At 48.0% G+C, this 18,367-nt stretch overlaps 1 protein-coding gene across 8 annotated transcripts in view; it reads right to left on the bottom strand.

Annotated features, from left to right (window-relative positions):
* The window catches only part of UIMC1 (ubiquitin interaction motif containing 1), a 36,642-nt gene that overhangs the window by 15,176 nt on the left and 3,099 nt on the right, over nucleotides 1-18,367 (bottom strand). For 6 of the 8 annotated variants that reach the window (XM_086470870.1, XM_086470867.1, XM_009948265.2 and 3 more), the window contains 4 exons: nucleotides 12,141-12,231; nucleotides 6,854-6,978; nucleotides 5,353-6,510; nucleotides 1,786-1,850 (listed from right to left, as the gene is read on the bottom strand). In XM_086470870.1, the coding sequence (XP_086326996.1) occupies nucleotides 1,786-1,850; nucleotides 5,353-6,510; nucleotides 6,854-6,978; nucleotides 12,141-12,231 (1,439 nt within the window). The remainder of the gene's footprint in view (nucleotides 1-1,785; nucleotides 1,851-5,352; nucleotides 6,511-6,853; nucleotides 6,979-12,140; nucleotides 12,232-18,367) is intronic. The other 2 variants (XM_086470869.1, XM_086470873.1) reach the window with 1 other exon arrangement.

The following is an 18,367-nucleotide window of genomic DNA, read 5'->3' as shown; positions in this document are numbered from 1 at the left end:
TTATTAAGCTCAACCACAGGCCTTAGAGAGGAGAGAACAGCCACTGCTGATTTATGATAAATAACAAAATTCTGATAGGAAATCACAAGTGGCTTTTCTCTCTAAATAAAGCATCTCAAAGCATTTGTTATGAATCCAGGCTGAGTGTGTTTTACTCTGTGTCTAACATCAGGGCTCACTTCAAAAGAGCTCACAGAAAACAACCTGCTATGACATTTATAAAATGGGCTAATCAATTTGAAGTCAAACCACATTTCTTGCTACACCAACTATCTCCTGGTAACAAAGCCTATAATCATTTATTAAAACCCCAATCTACCACGCTCCGCACAAAGCGTAAAACAATCAGGCAGAGCGGCCTGCAGAAAGCAAAGCAGCCTTGTCTCACTGCTGCCGCTTCCTCAACTGCTTCACTAGCCCCAGACAGCTCCGAGCCGTGTTTTCCTCCGAAGCACTGCTGAGGCCAGCCGGCCGGGGTGCCCGAGCCCTACCCCAGAGAGGACGGCGCTTGGCAAGTTACCAGGAGCCAGATGGCAACACTTAATGCGCACAAAACTGCGAAGGCCGCAGCCATTTCTTGCCTTGCTGCAGATGTGCCAGCTGCTCGAGGAGGGGCCGCAGCACCCAGCTGCGTCCCGGCCCCAAGGCAGGCAGCCGGGAGCTCCTGGGCGGCTCAAGGAATGTCCCTAGCTAACCCCACCAGCCCCAGCAAAGGAAAGAGGTCACTCTCTTTTCATATTCAGCCCTGGCCTCTTCTGCCTTTGGCAGGCGGGAGGCCGGCGCTGCAGAGCGCACACCTTGGTGCCTTCTACGCAAGCACAAGCTCAGACCTCAGCTGTCACGGACTCATCAGCCTCGGCAGCCACGGCAGCTGCAGGTTCCTCCTGCTCCCCAAGGCGAGTTTTAAGCTTGTTAGAAAGGTGCAAGCAAGAGGGATTTTCATACTCTGCATATTGATATTAACTGCTCAGGCCAAATGCTGTTAGATCAGAGGAAAATTGGCAGGTTTGTTCCAAAGCAGGTTTAAATTATAAAACCCAGCAAATTAAAAACATGACATTATCTGCCCTCTCTTGTAACTTGCTCCTTGAATCCTCTCCCATCTGCCCTTCTTCTCCCACAGCCTTTGCTGTAGAATTGCATCCCACAGGAAGGAAAAAAAAAAAAAAAAAAAAGGAAAAGAGGAATAGGCTTAAATCTGAAGAAAACCATGTTGACTTGTCCCACACCTGTCATCTGCTGAAGTGGCTTTTCTGGAGCACTGCACTCTATCTTTGGCTGATAGGCAGTGCCGTCTGGCTTCCTCCTCCCTTCTTTCCTCTTCAGCAGTAAAGCAAGAACATAAAAATATACAGAGAAATCCAGTAAACCCTCCACCATGCTGCCTATGCGCCTTCCCAGACAGACCACGTGATGGCATCGCTATAACTCACCTTCAGCTCACCTACCCATCTCCACAGTGTTACCACACCATGTCACATTAGCTTCAGAGGGCAAGGATCAAGTCCTTGTACTTGTACTATGATGCACCTTGCACGTTTTATAAAGTAACAAGGGTAACTGATCTCTTCTCCCCTGTTGTGTCCTACCTCTCTCCCACGCTGCTCCAAAGCCACGTATTTCCAGGGATACCCAACTGCAGACAGCCTTTCTGGCGAGCCCTGCTGCCAGGCCCTGCAGCGAGCCCCGGTGAGACTGCACCCCAAAATGCTCCAGGGAGAGTGGAAGAGGCCAGGTCACCAGAGCGAGCCCGTGAGCCCCACGCTCTGAAATCACCTTACTCACCTCTGTGCAATTTGCATGGGTTCCCTGTCTTCATGCACGTCCCCTGCAGGCAGCACCTGGGAGGTCTGGAAAGGAAAATTCTGATATATAAAACAACGTACGCAGCTAACCAGGCCAGACAGGATCTGCTGGGTCATCAGATTCTGTCCATGACATTGCATCCAATCTGTTATGTATGTTTTTCTGGAAATGGCTAAGTATCCATTCTGAACTAGTCAGCTTTTTGCCTCTATCACTCCTTTTGGTAAGATGTTTCAACAGCTCCCTGCAATAATGCCTGGCAGTACTTTTTGTTACCTTGCTGCCTAGACGTGTTCTTGGACAGTCTGTGCCCATCCATTCATGCCAGTCCTGTCCATCACCTTCCTTCTGTTCCTAGCACCTACCCTGATGTACTTGGAGGCAGCAACAGCTCTTCTCCATCTCCTTTTGTGCTGAGCTAAACAACCCAAGTATTTTAGTGTCCCCTTGCAGCCCCAGCAGCCCTCACCTACCCCAGTTAAAAATCTATTTGCCTGAGCCAGGATGACCTGATCAACTGTTACGGCTGATGTTTGGCCATGAGAAGTACTTTTCTGAAATTTCGTACAGATAAGATCTGTTGCATTTTTCTTGACTGGAAAATCAGCCGTCCCATCAAAGAGAGGGAACAGATTAACCTGCACAATCTACAGCTGGTAAATCCGTGTGCATTTTATCCCATTTTTCATTTAGCTCTACGACTCCACTTATTATTTCCTTTAAAATTTGTTCAAAAGCCTTATGCACTGCCAAGGTCAGGCTAACATGCCAGTCATTACCCAGATCTCTTTCTTCTTCTTCAGTGTACATGTTACACTTGCCATTCTCTAATCAGGTGGAATTACAACGGTTTATTAGCAGTCCTTGCTGTCAGGACCACGATTTCTCATGCTAGTCCTCAAAGAAATCCAAGGGGTTTTCCTCCCCCTTCCTTGAGTCTATTAAACTCTTGGAGTTTGACTTCCACCACAGGTTTCAACTTCGATCAGCTCCACTCCTGGATGCACTTCCCCAGCAAGCCCCAAAAGAAAGGCTCCTGTCAGATTCCCCAAATATTCTGTTTTATCTATGCTGTTATTTCTTCACAGCCTAACTCATCATTAACATAAAATACCCCACCTCCTCCTTTATTTCTATTTCTCCTTTTCCTGAACTGTGCATACCTTAACAATGCCTCTGCCCTGGTCATGAACACTGGGCCACATTTCTGTTTTTCCTAATGTATATGTTATAAGGTATGGCACTAATTCCGGTCACTAGACTCTTAACTCTCCAGAATCGGGTCTTTTCCCTCTGCATCTTTTAAAGATCAAGAGTCCCCTAACCTTATTTGAAAGGCTATGAAGGAATTGATTCTATTAGCACTGAAGTTCGTTAGTGCAGGTTCACAGGCCACGAGATCTCCTGACAACCAGGATTTGCTCTGTGCAAACATCCCTCGGCTGTGGGTGGCAGTCGCAGCAGTTGGCTACTGCCAGGGTGGAAGGTCTCTGCCCGCTCCAGGTGAGGGTTTCAAAGCAGAGGTACAGGCAGGCTCCCTCAAGCACATCATCTGCACCTTCGTTTCACTGGCACAACACACGGCACGAGGCTTTTTCAAGGATAGCTTTGAGTCCCTGCGGATAGCTTCTGGCCTCGGCACAGCCTAAAACCTCCCACCAGCAAAGCAGCCCTGGTGGCACTGGGGGAGCCCCAGGGCAGTACAGGCAGCAGGGCCTCCATGTGATGGACCACACTGGGGACACGGCTGCTCTGGGCCCCTGCTTTGTCACTGCCGGTGGAATTGTATTTGATAGCAGGAAAAAAAATGGAGACAAGGCACAAGCAAACATCAAACATATCGATTTTGCAAGTAAATCACCCGTGCTGGCCTCAGTGTGCGACTGCACAGAGAGGCGAGAGAAGGGAGCAGCCTCTCAAGCTGGGTGTGATAAGGCAGATGAAAGGGCATTTAGAAATTATTTTCTCTGAAGTAAATGAAAGACTGGCAAATTTGGGGCTAGGGTAAAAATTTTCAAGTGTGCTCTCCCTCCCCCTTCCTTATCTTTTCACCTTAAAAATATCAGAAAGACTACATCTACGTATGTGTTACGGCTCAGAGAGCTCTTGTGGTCAGGATGAGTACATTACAAGTTCCCCCTCAGCACCATTAAAACCTCTTTTTCTCCCCAAGAATTAATTAGGTATTAGCATTAAACGGATAATATAAAAAAAAAAAAAACCCCACACAATTTTCAATACTAATTAGAAGTTCATGCCCTTCCCAGCTGCTTTAGCTTTCCAAGGGCTTTAGTGTACACCTCCACAGACCTGCAGTCACCCCAATCTTTCAGATTAATCACACCTCCATTTCCAAAGGAAAAGACACAGAAGAAAAAAAAGCAGTTTGCCTTAAGAACCTTTTTGCATCTATCCTACAGAAATGAAAAAGGGCACAAGTCTGTTTCTTTCCTCTGCAGGTCACCTCTAAGGCTTGTTTATATCTGCTAAACCCAAGCCAGAGCACTGTCACAAAAAGTCACATTTCAGCACAGACTGCTCTGCTCTTTTTCTGCAACCAGAAAATGCAGACATGACGTTTTTCCTAAGTGTTCAATATTACAAGACAGAATATAAATATCACAAAACAAGTTAAGTATCTTTCTAACACCAGGGTAAATGATCAAATACACTTGAAAACAGGAACAACAGAGCCGAGGCTTCAGTCATAGAGAAGATAAAGTTATACAATGATCCGGGAGTGAAGTCATTATGAAAAATGAGGGTTGGAAAAGGCTGACACAAACCTAAAATACAGCAGTAATAAATACTTCATCTGACTAGCAATCTGTTTAAACTTAGCAGTGACAGAAAGCTGCCTTCCGCTCCAACGAGAGAGCCCTGACGGAGACAGAGGCTGACACCTAGCGACTAGCAGACCCAACACGCAAGTCAGAGAGAAGATGTCCAACCACCAGAACAAGGACGATGAGCACCGCCGCGCTGACAGATCACCCTGGGCAGGCAGAAGACGCCTGCGAGCACGCAGAGCCTCTCCCGGCCACCACCACGGGCCCAGGAGGGAAAAGAGCTCTTGCGAGGGTGACGCACGGACGGACGCGGACGAGCCTGCGGGTGCAAAAAGGCAGGGCTGCGCTGCAAGGACAAAAGCCACGTTCCTGCCTGCGAAGGGAAACGCAGCGCTCCCCACACGGCCGTGGGTTTATAAGCTGGTTTGCCAGAGCTGGCGGTGGTCAGCATCATCTCCGGGCTCAGCACCCTGCCGGCCTACACCCTTCTGAGATGGACAAGTCAGCTGGAAGTCTTTGTCTCAGTGGTGCATTAATGGACGACTGCCAGGCTGCATGATGGCCCCTACCATCTGAGAGCTGTGTACCAGCCTGCACGCTTTTCCTATCCACAGTAAGCTGTGCACGGCTAGGGGAGGAAGTCCCTAAATTTAAGAGGAGCATCAAACAACAATGCCCGTTTTGCACAAGGGACTGAGCCCTAAAATGGACAGAAGAGCAGGACTGCTCAACGTCTGCTCAGCGGCAAAGATCTTACCTGGCAGTAGCTGGTGGTCGGTTCATCATCCGAAGTAGAGTTCTTCTCTTCTTCCATGCTGTGCCCTGGACTCTCTGCCTCCCTCCTCTTTGAAGGGAGGAGCCAGGTGATGCTCTCAGACTCCTTCTGCCCATCTGGGTCTCCATCTTCTGTATCATCAGCAACACCGTTCTCCCTGCTTATCTGTTCCCCCTTCCCAAGCTCGTTTTGGCTCAAGGAAGAACTGGGCACAACTGGGTTACCAAACTCCTTCTTATGCAATAGCTGCCTCTGAGCCTGCTTCAGGCTCTTCTGGTAAACCTCCAGCTGACACAAGATGACTTTGGTGTACTGGTTGGGGTCCACCCCTTTGGGGCAGAAAGGGATGCCCCAGTAATAGTGCACTGTGTCTCTTGCCTCCTCCTGCTTGTGCTTCTCCTCCACCGCATTCAGTAAGCAAAGCTCAGGGGCGCTGTCGGGCACCTCGTTCTGCTCTGCTTGCTCTGTGGAAACACAGACTTTGGCAGCGTGCCCGGGCTGCGAGGTGTGTTTGGTACCTGCTCCTCCACCACTCCTCCTGGGGCTGCCACACTGCTCCGCGGTCCAGCTCTTCCAGAGCGTGGTTGAACTCCCAGCACTGGCTTCTCCTGCAGAACGGCCAGTGCAGGGCAGGGGCTGCTCTTTTGGCTTGTGGCCTGTTGCTTCAGAAGAGCTGGAGGGGCCTGTGAACAGTCTCCGAGGTGTCAGTTGCCAGGAGCCTGAAGTCACCCTGCCGAAGGTGGGACTCAAAGAGATAAGGTCCTCTCTGAGAGGGCTGGGTAACATGTTACTAGAATCACTTTTTGCTGGTGAGGAAGGCTTTTCACTTGACCTTGTCACAGGCTGGCCCTTCCCCGGAGACACGATTATGCTGGATACTAGTGAGCTTTCAACGATTTCCTGGCTTAACCTCCTCAACACTACCAGGGGGCTCCGGGCGACATCCATCTGTCTGTTCCCATCAGCTCTGGCACTCTGTGAGTGGGAGCTGCACTCGGAGCAAGGGGTGTCAGGGCAAAGCGCCAGACCTCCCAGGATCTCAGAGCCTTCTTTCTCAGCGGGCTGGCTTTGGCCTCGCGCGCTCAGCGCTTCTGCAGACAACTGAGGGGTGGCATCAGAGGAGTCTGAGGGCTGACAGCTCTGAAAAACAAAAGGTTGATTCTCCGACAGGCGCGTTCTCAATCAGCAGAGCATACCAAGGGCTCCCCCAGCACACTGGCAGCCATCACCTGGACTGCAGACACCACCTACGCCCCCATCAGAACCGTGTACCCCAAAATAGGGGACAGCTGAGGTCAGGCTTCATACACCCCTCCCACTAGGAACAGTACAAAACAACTGCTCTGTGTTTGCTGTAGTTCCAGCTCATGCTGGAAATTGCTAGGCTCCCAGCAAAACCTTCTTTTGTGCAGTGTGGCAAACAAGCACAGAAAGCAACGTTGCTGAAGAACCCTAGTAAGCCTCTTCAGAGAAGCGCACTTACATTAAGGCTCTCAGCAATGGCCTTCCTCAAGAGCTCCTCCTCTTCCTCTTCCTGACAGTTCACTTGTCTGGCTTCTTGCTCACTCATTTTCAGAGCCAGTGCAAACTGTTCCTCTTCAGTCATCTCTACAGCAGAAGAAAAAGGATCACGTCAAGTCACAGCTGCAGGTGTATGCAACACCCAACATATATCCAGCATGTTGGGAGAAACATCCAAGGGTCCTACCTCCCCAAGAGGAACGCCGAGCAAAACATCTAAACTTCAGCTTTCCTGAAAAGGTGTCACCAAAACCAGAGCAGGCAACACTAAACGAAAAAGGTAACCCAAGTCAGGAACTTCAGTTAGGGTTTCTACAGCAGCCCAAACTACAACTCCCTGGGTATATTAACTGCAACGGGACATTGTATTTGCCTTCATCAAACATCACACTCTACAGCTCCAGAACACACCATATTTACGGAGAGGGGGAAAGGACAGATTTCTGAACTACGCTCATTTTTATACCAGATAGGCTCAGCAGCAAGGCAGGATAAAGAACACATCTTCTTTAATACACTTTTTTTACAAGCCAAATAGCACACCTCGCTGCCTTCTGCCACACAGATACCTGCAATACCACAGGAGACCTACCCGAGAGAAAAAGAGCTACACGTTGTTCACCCTGAGCCGCAGGTGGAAAGCTCTGTGGAGGATAATGTTACTTGCTCGGTGGTATTATGGAGGATCTTTCACATGCATACATCCCCCTTCTGCTCACATCACCACTCCACTGCATCACTAAGTCAGTCATGCATGGGAAACAGGTTTCCTACAGTTGTAACTGCTATTTCAGCAGAAAATCTCTTCTTGAAATATTCCTCACTCAGAGCAAACCAGAAAGCGAGACTGGCTATTTAGAAACAAAGGAGTTAGTTACTTTGGAAAACACTTAGATTTACTTAGATTCAGTCCAACACTTTTACTATGCTTAAAATATACAAAGCCTGCAGAACAGAGCACAGCTTGGAAAACAACTCAACAGCACTCTCAGGAGCTGAAAAATACCTCTTCTCACTTGAAACAAATTGACAGATTTCCTTCAAAACCCGCTCTCTCCCCCAGGCAGACTCCTGCACGTGCCATCTCATGCATGAACCAAAAGGCTTGCTCTCCGCTGGGCTAGAAGAGCTTTAAGAGACACGATCTGAACAGGAAGGCCGCCCGAGCACAAAACATGCCTTCACTGCAGCCAGTTTCGGAGACAGACGTTTCCCTGGGTAAAGATGCATTTAGAAGTTGCAGGCTCCCATTTTCTAACCCATCCTCTTCCTACCAGCTGCCACCAGAACAGAGCAGCGCAGCCTTCCTTGAAGCAGCCTGGGACTGCACTGGTCGTAGCACAGCCTGTGCATCACGGCACTGCTGCATTGAGGTGCATCCACACAGCAGCAGGCTTGGCTTTGCTTTGCCCTTCCCCCAGCTCGTTGCTAATGGCAGGCTGGTTCTCCCCCACCCAAGCAGGATTTGAAGCATTTTTGGACTGTTCTGATTACCAGCCATAGATTCCTTTATGTGTCCTACTAAATCAGCACTTAGCTTTAGGTTGGTCTTGTGCGTTTCTGGTTGTGTTTTTTTTTTTTCTTTTGATTTCTTTAAAAATTAAGAGGTTGAAGCGAAGGCAGATTGCAGTGCATTCAGGGCTCGTGGGGATCCTTTGTCCTTGGACAAAGTCACTTTATGATGTTACAACCAGGAGGGACCAGGGGAAAAAAAATAAACGCATCGCTTAACAGAAAGCACACAACAGTCTGGTGTATGAAGAAGGCTCCTGTCCCCAAGAACAACAGTAACACGCAGCATTTCCACAACACCAAACACCTCCCAAGCATTCAGTAAGCCAATTTGTTTCCCTGCCCAAACCATCCCAGCAATCAGGCCAGATCCTGCAAACTCTGACATGTGCCAGAAACCCGGTGCACACAATCAGTGCCCCACAACACAAGACTTCCCACGTGCTTAAATTAAAACGGGGGCCTGATGGGCACCAGTTCGGGCTATCAACATCCATGAAGCTTAATAAAAAGAAACATTCTTTGGCGAGTTACTACCGTACATTTTGTTTTCTTCTCCCTCCCTGGCACAGCAATTTCCCCTCTGGGGACGGGGAATGTGCCAGACAAATGCTGCCTCTGGCAAAGAAACCAGTGACAAACAAGATGCACTTAGTGCACGTTCCAGTTGAGTAGGTGCTCAACTGAGACAGGGAAATCTCGAGTTTAAATCCACCTGGCATTGTAGTGGGGAGAGCAAAGAGCAGCGCTGCTCATGCCTTCCAGGAGACCTGACCTGCTTTAAGCTGAGCAGTCCAGGGCTGACAGCATTTCGTGCTCCACTTCTGATCATTTCTCAGCACTGTGCATTTTATTAAACATGATGTTGATTGCACCGGTTATAATTTAGGATGATTAGCAACTGAGAGTGTTGCACTAGCCCCTGACCGGGGTGTGCAAACAGACCTCCGGAGCACTCGAGCGTGCGGCAGCGGCGAGCCGTGCTCCCGGAGCTCCCGCAGCCCCGGGGAGGGATGACCCCTCTCCCTCTGGACCGACACGCTCCACTCCGTCACACTCAGCTCACACACCTCGCACAAGCCCGTTCCCACTGCCGGGTGGGGAAGCGCCGGCACCTCCAGCTGGGAATTCTGTGTCTGACACTCCAAAATGCACTCGCCACACATCCATCCCAACGCAGCGTGAAGTCCCAGGGCCTCTCCGGGGACCAGGGCATCCAAGAAACCCACAGATGGGAAGGAGGGGTCAGGGAGAAACTGTTTTTAAGACACTGCAGCCCTAAACAAATTAAACCATTTCAGAGCCTTTTTAAATGCTAATACGGCAATTTGCTAAGCGATTTATGTTCCATTTTGACATTTGCAAAGTGAATTAGATGCAAAACCCCACTAGTTGTAGTTCTAACACTTACTAATAAGAGATTTACTCAAAAATAATGGAAATGCGGGATCTCTGTATTTCCACATATCCAAAGTGCAATTACAGTAAAAACATTCAAATGTGCTTTAAAGCACCGACTTCCTCCGGAAAAAGAGAGAGAGACTTCTTTAGGTTTTGTATTTCCATTTATCCTGTCAGGACGAAACGTCACAGATATATTTTAGTTATGGCTTTAGGTTAAAATGAATAAAACCACAACAAAGCAAAAATGGGAGGAGACGCTTTATAACCAGAGCCTGCAAATATCTGAAATTTTCCAGTTTTGAGGAGAAAGAACTTGCTCTACCCAGAAGCACCGAATCTTTACAAAAGACCAATTTGCTTCGCAATTCAAAGAATTTATTTAAAGACACTGAGAAAAATAATTACTACTTCAAATCTTAATTTGCCTAAAAGCAAACACCAAAAGTCCAATTACAGCTTCCCATGAGAGAACAGACCCACACCACACGTGCTTAAACAAGCGACCGCTCTCCAACCGAGCAGCGCCAGCACTCTCAACCTCCTGCGCTTCAAGGAGGCAGACGTGCACACTATAAAAAAAAAAAGGCAGCTTTTGCCCCAGGAAGAGAAAAACTATTATCAAGAATTTCAATGTCTAGAAACGCAGCAAAACTCCTCCATTATACTGAGAGACGAGAGAGCCGTCCCTGTGTCCCATGGATTTTCTGGAGCACACTGAACACCTTTCACATAGCACCAGCTCCCAAAACTCGGCACACTCAACAATGCAACGAGGACATCCAACTTCAGCAACACCATATGTTTGGTCACATTTTAACAGCATCTCCAAGGGGGGGGTTCAGCTTTTATTTGGTGTTCTGTTTCTTTTGGGACAGAAAGAAAAAAAAAAAGAAGAACTCTTCCCCCATCTCTGACTTTGCTATCTTACTTGTTCGACACAGGACACACACAGTGGGTTTCAACTCCCACAAAGAGCCAGGCTGTTTCATGCTATGGCCTTAGGCCTCTATTAAAAACAATTTAATTCACACAAGCCCTCTGAGGACTGACAAGCCCAACTGCTGCTGCTTGTGGAGCACTGGCGTGCTCCATTTTGTTCAGTGGTTGCTGTGGGTTTTGCAGGAGACAGCATCACTCCCATTTCAAAACGTTCTGAATTTCACATCCTAGATGGGTCGCCGCCTTGTGGAGCGAGGAACGTGAGCCCAGACCCGCGGGGGCAGAGCCATGCTCCACCTGCCTGGCCATCCAACACGTGGTGCTGCACGGGCAAGCCTGGCCACGCTCAGTGGTCCCTTCTGCTTGTACATCCCCAGCATCCAGAAATGCTGTTTGCAGAATGGAAGTGGGAACATCCCAGCCTGTTCCCCTAGGCATCTGTTTATAGACCTATTGTCCATGAATGCGTTTAATCCCTTATTGAAGCTGCTGGTACTGACCCCTCCACAACCTCCTGCGACAAACTTCCAGGAGTTCACTACACGCTGTAGAAGCATTAACTTTCCTTCACCCGTTTTAAACCTATCCATCTCCTGCTATTTCCACTGACTGCGCCCTGGCTGTAGGAGCTGGTAAACAACAGCTCTGCGTTCAGCTGAGGCCCTGCCTTCCTGATGTGAACTCTGATCCCACCTTCCTCTCCCTAACAGAGCAGCCCCAGGCTTCCCAGTCGCTCCTCACAAGGCAGCTGCTCCCTCCCCTTCATGGCTTGGGTCGCCCTTCTGAGGATGTCCCCTAACTCCACCGTGTCCTTGAGATGCAGAGACCAGAACTGCACACAGCGCTGTCGATGTGGGTGCACCAACGCTTTATATAACAGCAAAATGACGTAAAGCAAATCTCTTGTTCTTAACACCCTTCCTTATGATGCCCAACGTCGCTGGCTTCTCCAGCTGCCCCCGCACTATGAGCCGATGATTTCAGAGAACTGTCAGCTGCGACTCGGATCTTTCCTGAGCTGCGACTGCCGGGTCAGAGCATCATGACGTTTCAGGGAAAGACAGCAGCAGAGGGGCCTGACAGGAAAGCAGTTTGTGACTGACTGTGCTTTCACATCAGCTTCAACCGATTTTGAAACTCGGTGAGGTACCAACACCCTCACGCACACCTTGTTTTGGAAGTGCACCAGACTGCACACACACCACCTAGGGAGAAAACAAGTGACAAGCGTGCCTATTCAGAAAGGCAGATTTTACCCCTGAGAAGGGTCTTCTCCCAGAGCTGTGCCTCCCCAGCCACATCACAGCCTTTCTAGAAGGAAAATAATCTCTAACACAAACAGCAGAAGCTGCTCAGCCCCAGTCTCCTTCCCCAGCCCCACACTCAAGACCTACGTGCAATTTTTCTTTTAGCAGCAAACTTTGTTCTATCCAGCTGTTGTTTTGTTCTCTTCTTTTGCAATCCACTCTCTTCCTTTGACTCCTGCTGTAATGGAAAAAAATATGGTGAGTGCATACAGTATGTAAGAAATAATACCAGCTCTCTCCCCACCACTACTCAGACACAAACACTGGTTCAAGAACAAGCCTCTATTTGTGTGAAATTTTAATTTCAAACATAATTCAAGCACATTCTGTAACTATTAAAAGCTGTGTGATAAGCATAAGGAGCAAAAAGAGTTACAGACTGACATAAACAGAGGAGTAGGAGAGACAATAGACTTCATGCCAGTAACCACCATGCACTGCACCTGCGGCCCATGATTTTACAGAGAATTTGTTTGGCCTTGCTAAAACATCGGTATTTGTAAGTGCTCAAAACAGAAAACGCAAACCTTTTAATAACTGAACACCACACATCTGTAAGCCAGAACCGTTTCCTGCCACGCAGCTTCTAGTACTCTGCCCAGGCAGTTTTAGGTGACCCAAACCAGAGTCCTAACCATTTTGGGGGACCCACATTAATGCACCCTGAGGGCAGGAGAGAGAGCTGTATTTACTCCTGGTGCTGTTCTCTCATTGTATTGCCACAAGTGTTTCATTTTTGAAGCTTGAATACTTCAGAAATTTGTCGTCTTGAGGCCTCCTGGAATAATACCCACACGAATAACCTAAGTGCTTGCTGCTTTAAGCACATGGACTGCAACAAGAATGGTTCACAGGCTTAATTGGCACACATTTATGCAAGTTGCTGTCCTAACGGCTTAAGCGAGGGCGTACACATTACCGAAGGCTGGCACTGGACCCCGTCCAATTTGTCTCTCTAAATCAGGTAGGATTAGAATCAAACCCAGTGTTTCAGGCAGAGACCCACGCCTGGGTCTGCAGCTGCAGTTGGTTTTACTGCCCATGAGACTCACAGCAAACTGGCCACACGCTTGTGCCTCATACCACCTCCTGGGCCAGGAGGGGGGCCTCGTGGGGCACACGGCTTGGGCTACTTTAATGCAAATGGATATGCTGCCCATTTTCAAGTGTCATCAATTTCTGCTGTCCGTTGCCCATGTTTTTGAACCTGTGAAGTCCTTTGGACTGCACCTCTATGCTGAGTTTTGTTCAAGACCTCTCCAGCTTTAGTGTTATCTGTAGATTTTATTAATGTATATACACCACTTGCTCCCTCTTACAGATCATTAATGAGGATGTTAAAACACACACAGACCTAATATCGATCCTCTTGGCCTCAGGTTTACATCTCCCCCAAATGAGCCTCTCTCCTGTTCATCACCAGCTTTTGCTGACAGTCTTTTAGCAGGATTTCAATCCAGGAATGTTACTATCTAGACCAAATTGAATTATTTATCCAACTAAGATTTTGCAAGACGTACTATTAAGTGGTTTCCTGAAACCCTAATACATTACAGCTTTTACATGCCCTAATACCTATGCCATTCCTCTCTTACACCGAGTTAAGAATCAGCTCACAACAAGGCAGCAATCATGCTCAGCAAGTCCACACACTCATGCTCGCACCTAAGAGTTTTTTCCTTTGACCAATTCCTTCTCTTCCCCACCCAGCCTGGTTTGGTACCCTGTTTCTAGGATCTGCTGCTGTGTCTCCAAAAGGCTGCTTCACAGCCAGATTCTCTCTTGCTAGAAGATGGCTGCTCTCCTCTACTGAGCCTGCCTAGCTCATGCTCAGCAGGTGAAACCCTCTCTCTTCCAGGGCCCTACCATGTCGCTCTTCTCTGTGGTTTTCCATAAACCACTGGTTCTCCTACTCTGAATTGCCCTGCCTGGGTCTGCAGCAGCATCCCCATGCTGACCTTGCAGGCAGCTCACACCTGAGAGTGGGGAACGGTCTCTGGGATCACACCAGGACCATGCTAGGATTATATGCTGGAGGAGGTTAAGCAACAGCTCTCCCACTCTCCCCCCAAACCCTGTCTAACAGTGCTTAAACCTACTCCAGCTTAAGACAGGGGTGGTTTAATCCTAGCAGGCTCTGTAAATCCCCAGCTCTCCTCTCTAGGCATCAATCTTCCCCTCATCACTCCTGCACTTGCCGGAAGGTCAACCCTGACACTCTCATCTGCAGCTCTCTTCCAGGGCACAGAGGTGATTTATGAGCACACCAAAATTTCCACAGCTGCCAGGGTCCGCTCCGTGCACAGAGACACACGTTTACAATGCGCACCACAGGACAAGGCAGGGCTCACACACCTCCAGGGCTTTGGAGGGGAACGGCATGCCCGGTGCCGGGCGGGCTGCCCAGTTTCACCGCACAGCGGAGTACGTGCCTCGGTTCCCCGTGCTGGGTCCTGAAGAATCTCGACATTTACAACAGCGGCAGGAGCAAAATTATTGCAGGACACGTGTTGTACGAACCTCATACATTTGAGAAAGATGTTTAAATTGCTTAGCAGCGTTCTACTGAACAGCCACAGTACAGCGAACCGCTGAAGCAAATCCAATTAATCCTGATGGGCCAAAATATACATACACATCTCAATTCCAAGAATTCTTAAATCTTCTTTATTTTTAAAACCAGAAAATAAAACATACCTTTTAATTAGGATTTATGGCTGTTTGTACCTCTGCTGGGAGAGCGCCCCGCAGGCCCCCAAGTGCTCTGCATAAATGCAGACATGGATGGTAGAAACAGAAGGGGCCAAGAAAATTCAGAGAAGACAACAGGGCTTGCTCTTTCTGACCCAACCTTTTAATGCTCATCTGTCTACAAGGATAATAGGAACTCAGGGGGCCACTCAACCAACTGCCTTTCTAATAAGATCACTAGTCCAAAAATAATCTTAATCAATTAAAATATTCCCAAACTGCAGCCAATACTCTTAGTTACAAGGTCATCTCCAACACACAACTTCCAGGGGAAACCAATTACTCTAGCGGAGGCAAGGTGGGAACTGCGCACCTCTGCTCAGTGCCAGCCTGGATAGCGTCTCTCCTTCGCCATCAATTTAAAGCATAATGGCCAGAAGGAACCCAAATTCTCTTCCCGTGTGTCAGGCTCTGCAGTTTAATTTATGATGCTCTCTTATGAGCAATTTCACTGTCAGCATTGTACACAGATCAAGAAAAAGACGGGTTTCAAAGTTCCCTACACATTTCGTGGAAGGCAGCCACTATTCTTCTTCCTTGTTTTTTTAACCTGCTTGGTTTTACCAGACAGCAGGAAATCAAATTCCCATTTTAAAAATGCTTTTGCACATACTTAAGAGAACCTGGCTCTGCCAGCAGAAACAGATACAGCTCCACTCGCTTCTAAAAGCCCGTAAATGGAAGCCAGTAGCCAGCCTCCCACATCCTGCTCCCTCAAATCCACATCATAAACCACAGAAATCAGCTTCTACTGACTCAGGGAAGGAAAGGCTACAGAAGAATGTCTCCATAGCTAACAGTGCAGACTGTAAAGTCAAAAGGTCTGTGTAATTTTACTGCTCAATGGCCATTGGGACCATCTAACAATAGGGCACAGCCAAACACCACACGTCCTGCATGGGAAATACGCAGATGAAAACCAGACTAATTTCTTTTAAAAAGTCAATTAGATGTTGGAAGTGCCACGTTTGTCTCTAGCCAAGGCTGCTACTGAAATTAATATCACACCCTACTTTATTAGTCTCTGACTTCAGTTCAGAATCCGTTTCAGCTCTGCTCTGTCTTTCAGCTCATTAGAACAAAGCTGCTGGAAGTGGAGACTTGAACGACAAGACGCAACGGGGCTCGTGCCAGACGTGTAGTTCCTGCCACTCAGGCGGGAGGCCTCTGCACAAAAAAGGGCTTTTACCAGGCTATGAGGAGCCTGGATTCGGACCAATCTGATTTCCCAGGAGAGAGCACAGCAGAGCCTCCTCGAGAGCACACTCACATGCGTTCTCCTCTGGGAGCTGGAGGCACTGGGTCCCTCGGTACCACAGCAGAGCCCGTGGGGACAGTAGGGTGCTGCAGTGATACTCCCATGTGGCTCCGCTTCGCTCGGATGGTCAGTGGTGTGAGGCAGGCACTGCCATCCTGGCTGTGACACTTCCAGTGCCACCTCCACAGCAAGATGTCCCTCAAGCCATGCCTGGTCCCAAAACGAGCGCCCACTGCCACAGCTGACGGAGAACAGGACAGGGCGGTGGCCAGGTACTCCAGCTGATGCCCAAACACATCCTTCTTTCTACCAAAACCAACATCTGATCTGGAACATCACCACATGCTGCTATTTACCCAGACCACAAGTATCACCAAGCACAGGAATACTTAGGCAAAGGGATGTTCCACACCAAAGGGAAGACAGGCTGTGGACGCCATGCAGAAATAGATGGGACCATCACCCTGGAGTCTTGTCATATGCTCCCCAAGGGCTGGCAGAGCTGATGAATCTGGCAGAAAGAGCCTGTGAGACTACCTGCTTCTACTCGTAGAGGCTGCATGAACTCTCAAAGGATCGACCCAGGAAAAATGGACCTTTCCAAAAGGTCCCACAGTAGGTCAGCAGCATTTTGGGATCGACTGCACTGAGGGCTGCTGATCAAATACGTTAGCACAACTACCGGGCCTCTGGCTGTGCTCAGTGCTCACGCTTGGCCAGGCCTCCTGCTGGGTGACAATCATCTTTCAGACGTGGCTTCAGAAAATCGTGGGTGTCAAAGAGTCCTTATCAACACCGCAGTTCACGCAGGAGGTTCATGAGACAGAGCAGGAACTGCTGTGCTTGGAGAGCGCATTGTTGGCCGCTGTTTGCAATACTGTGTATTTGTGAATGACCACCCATCTTCTGGCATGGGCAACCAATTCCCCACAGGATTTAAGCTGTCAGGGGAGACAGGAACCACTTTGCTTGTTTGTCGTGTCTGCATTTTCAGAGACACAGTCTGCACAAAGAAGGTCATCTCCTCTTCTTTCCACAAAGCCAGAGACTGTTCATCTTTTGTCTGAACCTTTCCAAAAAAAGAGAAGCATTCCCCGAATCCAGGATTATATATAGCAAAGATCAGAAAGCCCCACGTCCAGAAAACTTCCTTCTGATGCAGCTCTGCAGATGCCACAGCATAGACATGAGCAAAGAAAGAAAACTTGGCAAAATAACATGGATGAGCTTGATAATCCAGCATGACTGAAAAATTCCTGGGAGAGGCAGTCTGCCAAAGATCATCAAAAGTGAGAAGCTGGAGGCTTTCCAGGTGCAGCTGCTACAAGATCTGCTGGTCTGGAAGCAGAACTAGGGACTTGTTCTATAGATACCTGCCAAGAGACTGCCAAGGAAGAAAGCCATCGAATCAATGATGCCCAAATTGTCCTTGTAGCTTTGATTCATAAGGAACCATGTCCTAACAGATGCAAGATTAATTGAGAATGTATTGTTCTCTAAAATTGCTATTGATCTGAGCTCCCCACACCTCTTCTTGAACACATAACAAGGTCTTACTAGAGCAAGAACAACAGTTACAAGGTTCGAAATTGAAATTCAACTTGATGTACACTGAAGAGCTGAGACAGTTACAGAAGCCAGACAGTTATTTTTTTGAGATCCCAAGTAAATCACATTTTTGGGTTTGATTTTGCAGAAAACAACACGACAAGAGACTGTGGCACTGGATCTGGAAGCTGATGACTCACAGAAAGAAAGAGACTGAACTGAATAAATCCACTCATTCAACTGACTGAACTGTTGTCACTTAAACAGAACCTAATTGGCTCTTTAACGGCCTCTCTGAGCATATCCTTTTCTGTAATATGACCGATTATGCCATCAGAATTTATTGTTTATAGACAAACTTACAGAACAGTCAGGGAGCCTAACCTTTTTATAGATGTGTTTTAAGAGACGTTTGTTTCCTCTTTTTCAGATACATGCACATTGAGATGAATAATTGCAGACAATAACAGGTCCTGATCTTTTATGTACTGCAGCAGCTCTTATAGCTGCTGATTTCTTTTTTCCTTATAGGTTTCACAATAAAGGCCAGTGATGCAGCAGACATCTGAAGTTAACTTAGCATATTGCAGAGCTAAGGGTTTAACCCCACTGAACTATTACTGCCATATGTTCCATTTCTTTCAGGGAATTTCCCAATGGGAAAGAACTCAGACAATGTGAAGAAAAAACATCCAATATCATTTGCCCTACAGCTTTTTACTGTTTATTTCTAGTGCTTTTCCCCTCCTCACATGAT

This window comes from Leptosomus discolor, chromosome 10, assembly GCF_034619465.1.
Source record: "Leptosomus discolor isolate bLepDis1 chromosome 10, bLepDis1.hap2, whole genome shotgun sequence".
Taxonomy (NCBI): Eukaryota; Metazoa; Chordata; class Aves; order Leptosomiformes; family Leptosomidae; genus Leptosomus; species Leptosomus discolor.
Note: the sequence above shows the minus strand (reverse complement) of the source record. Positions and strands in the feature narration are given on the sequence as shown.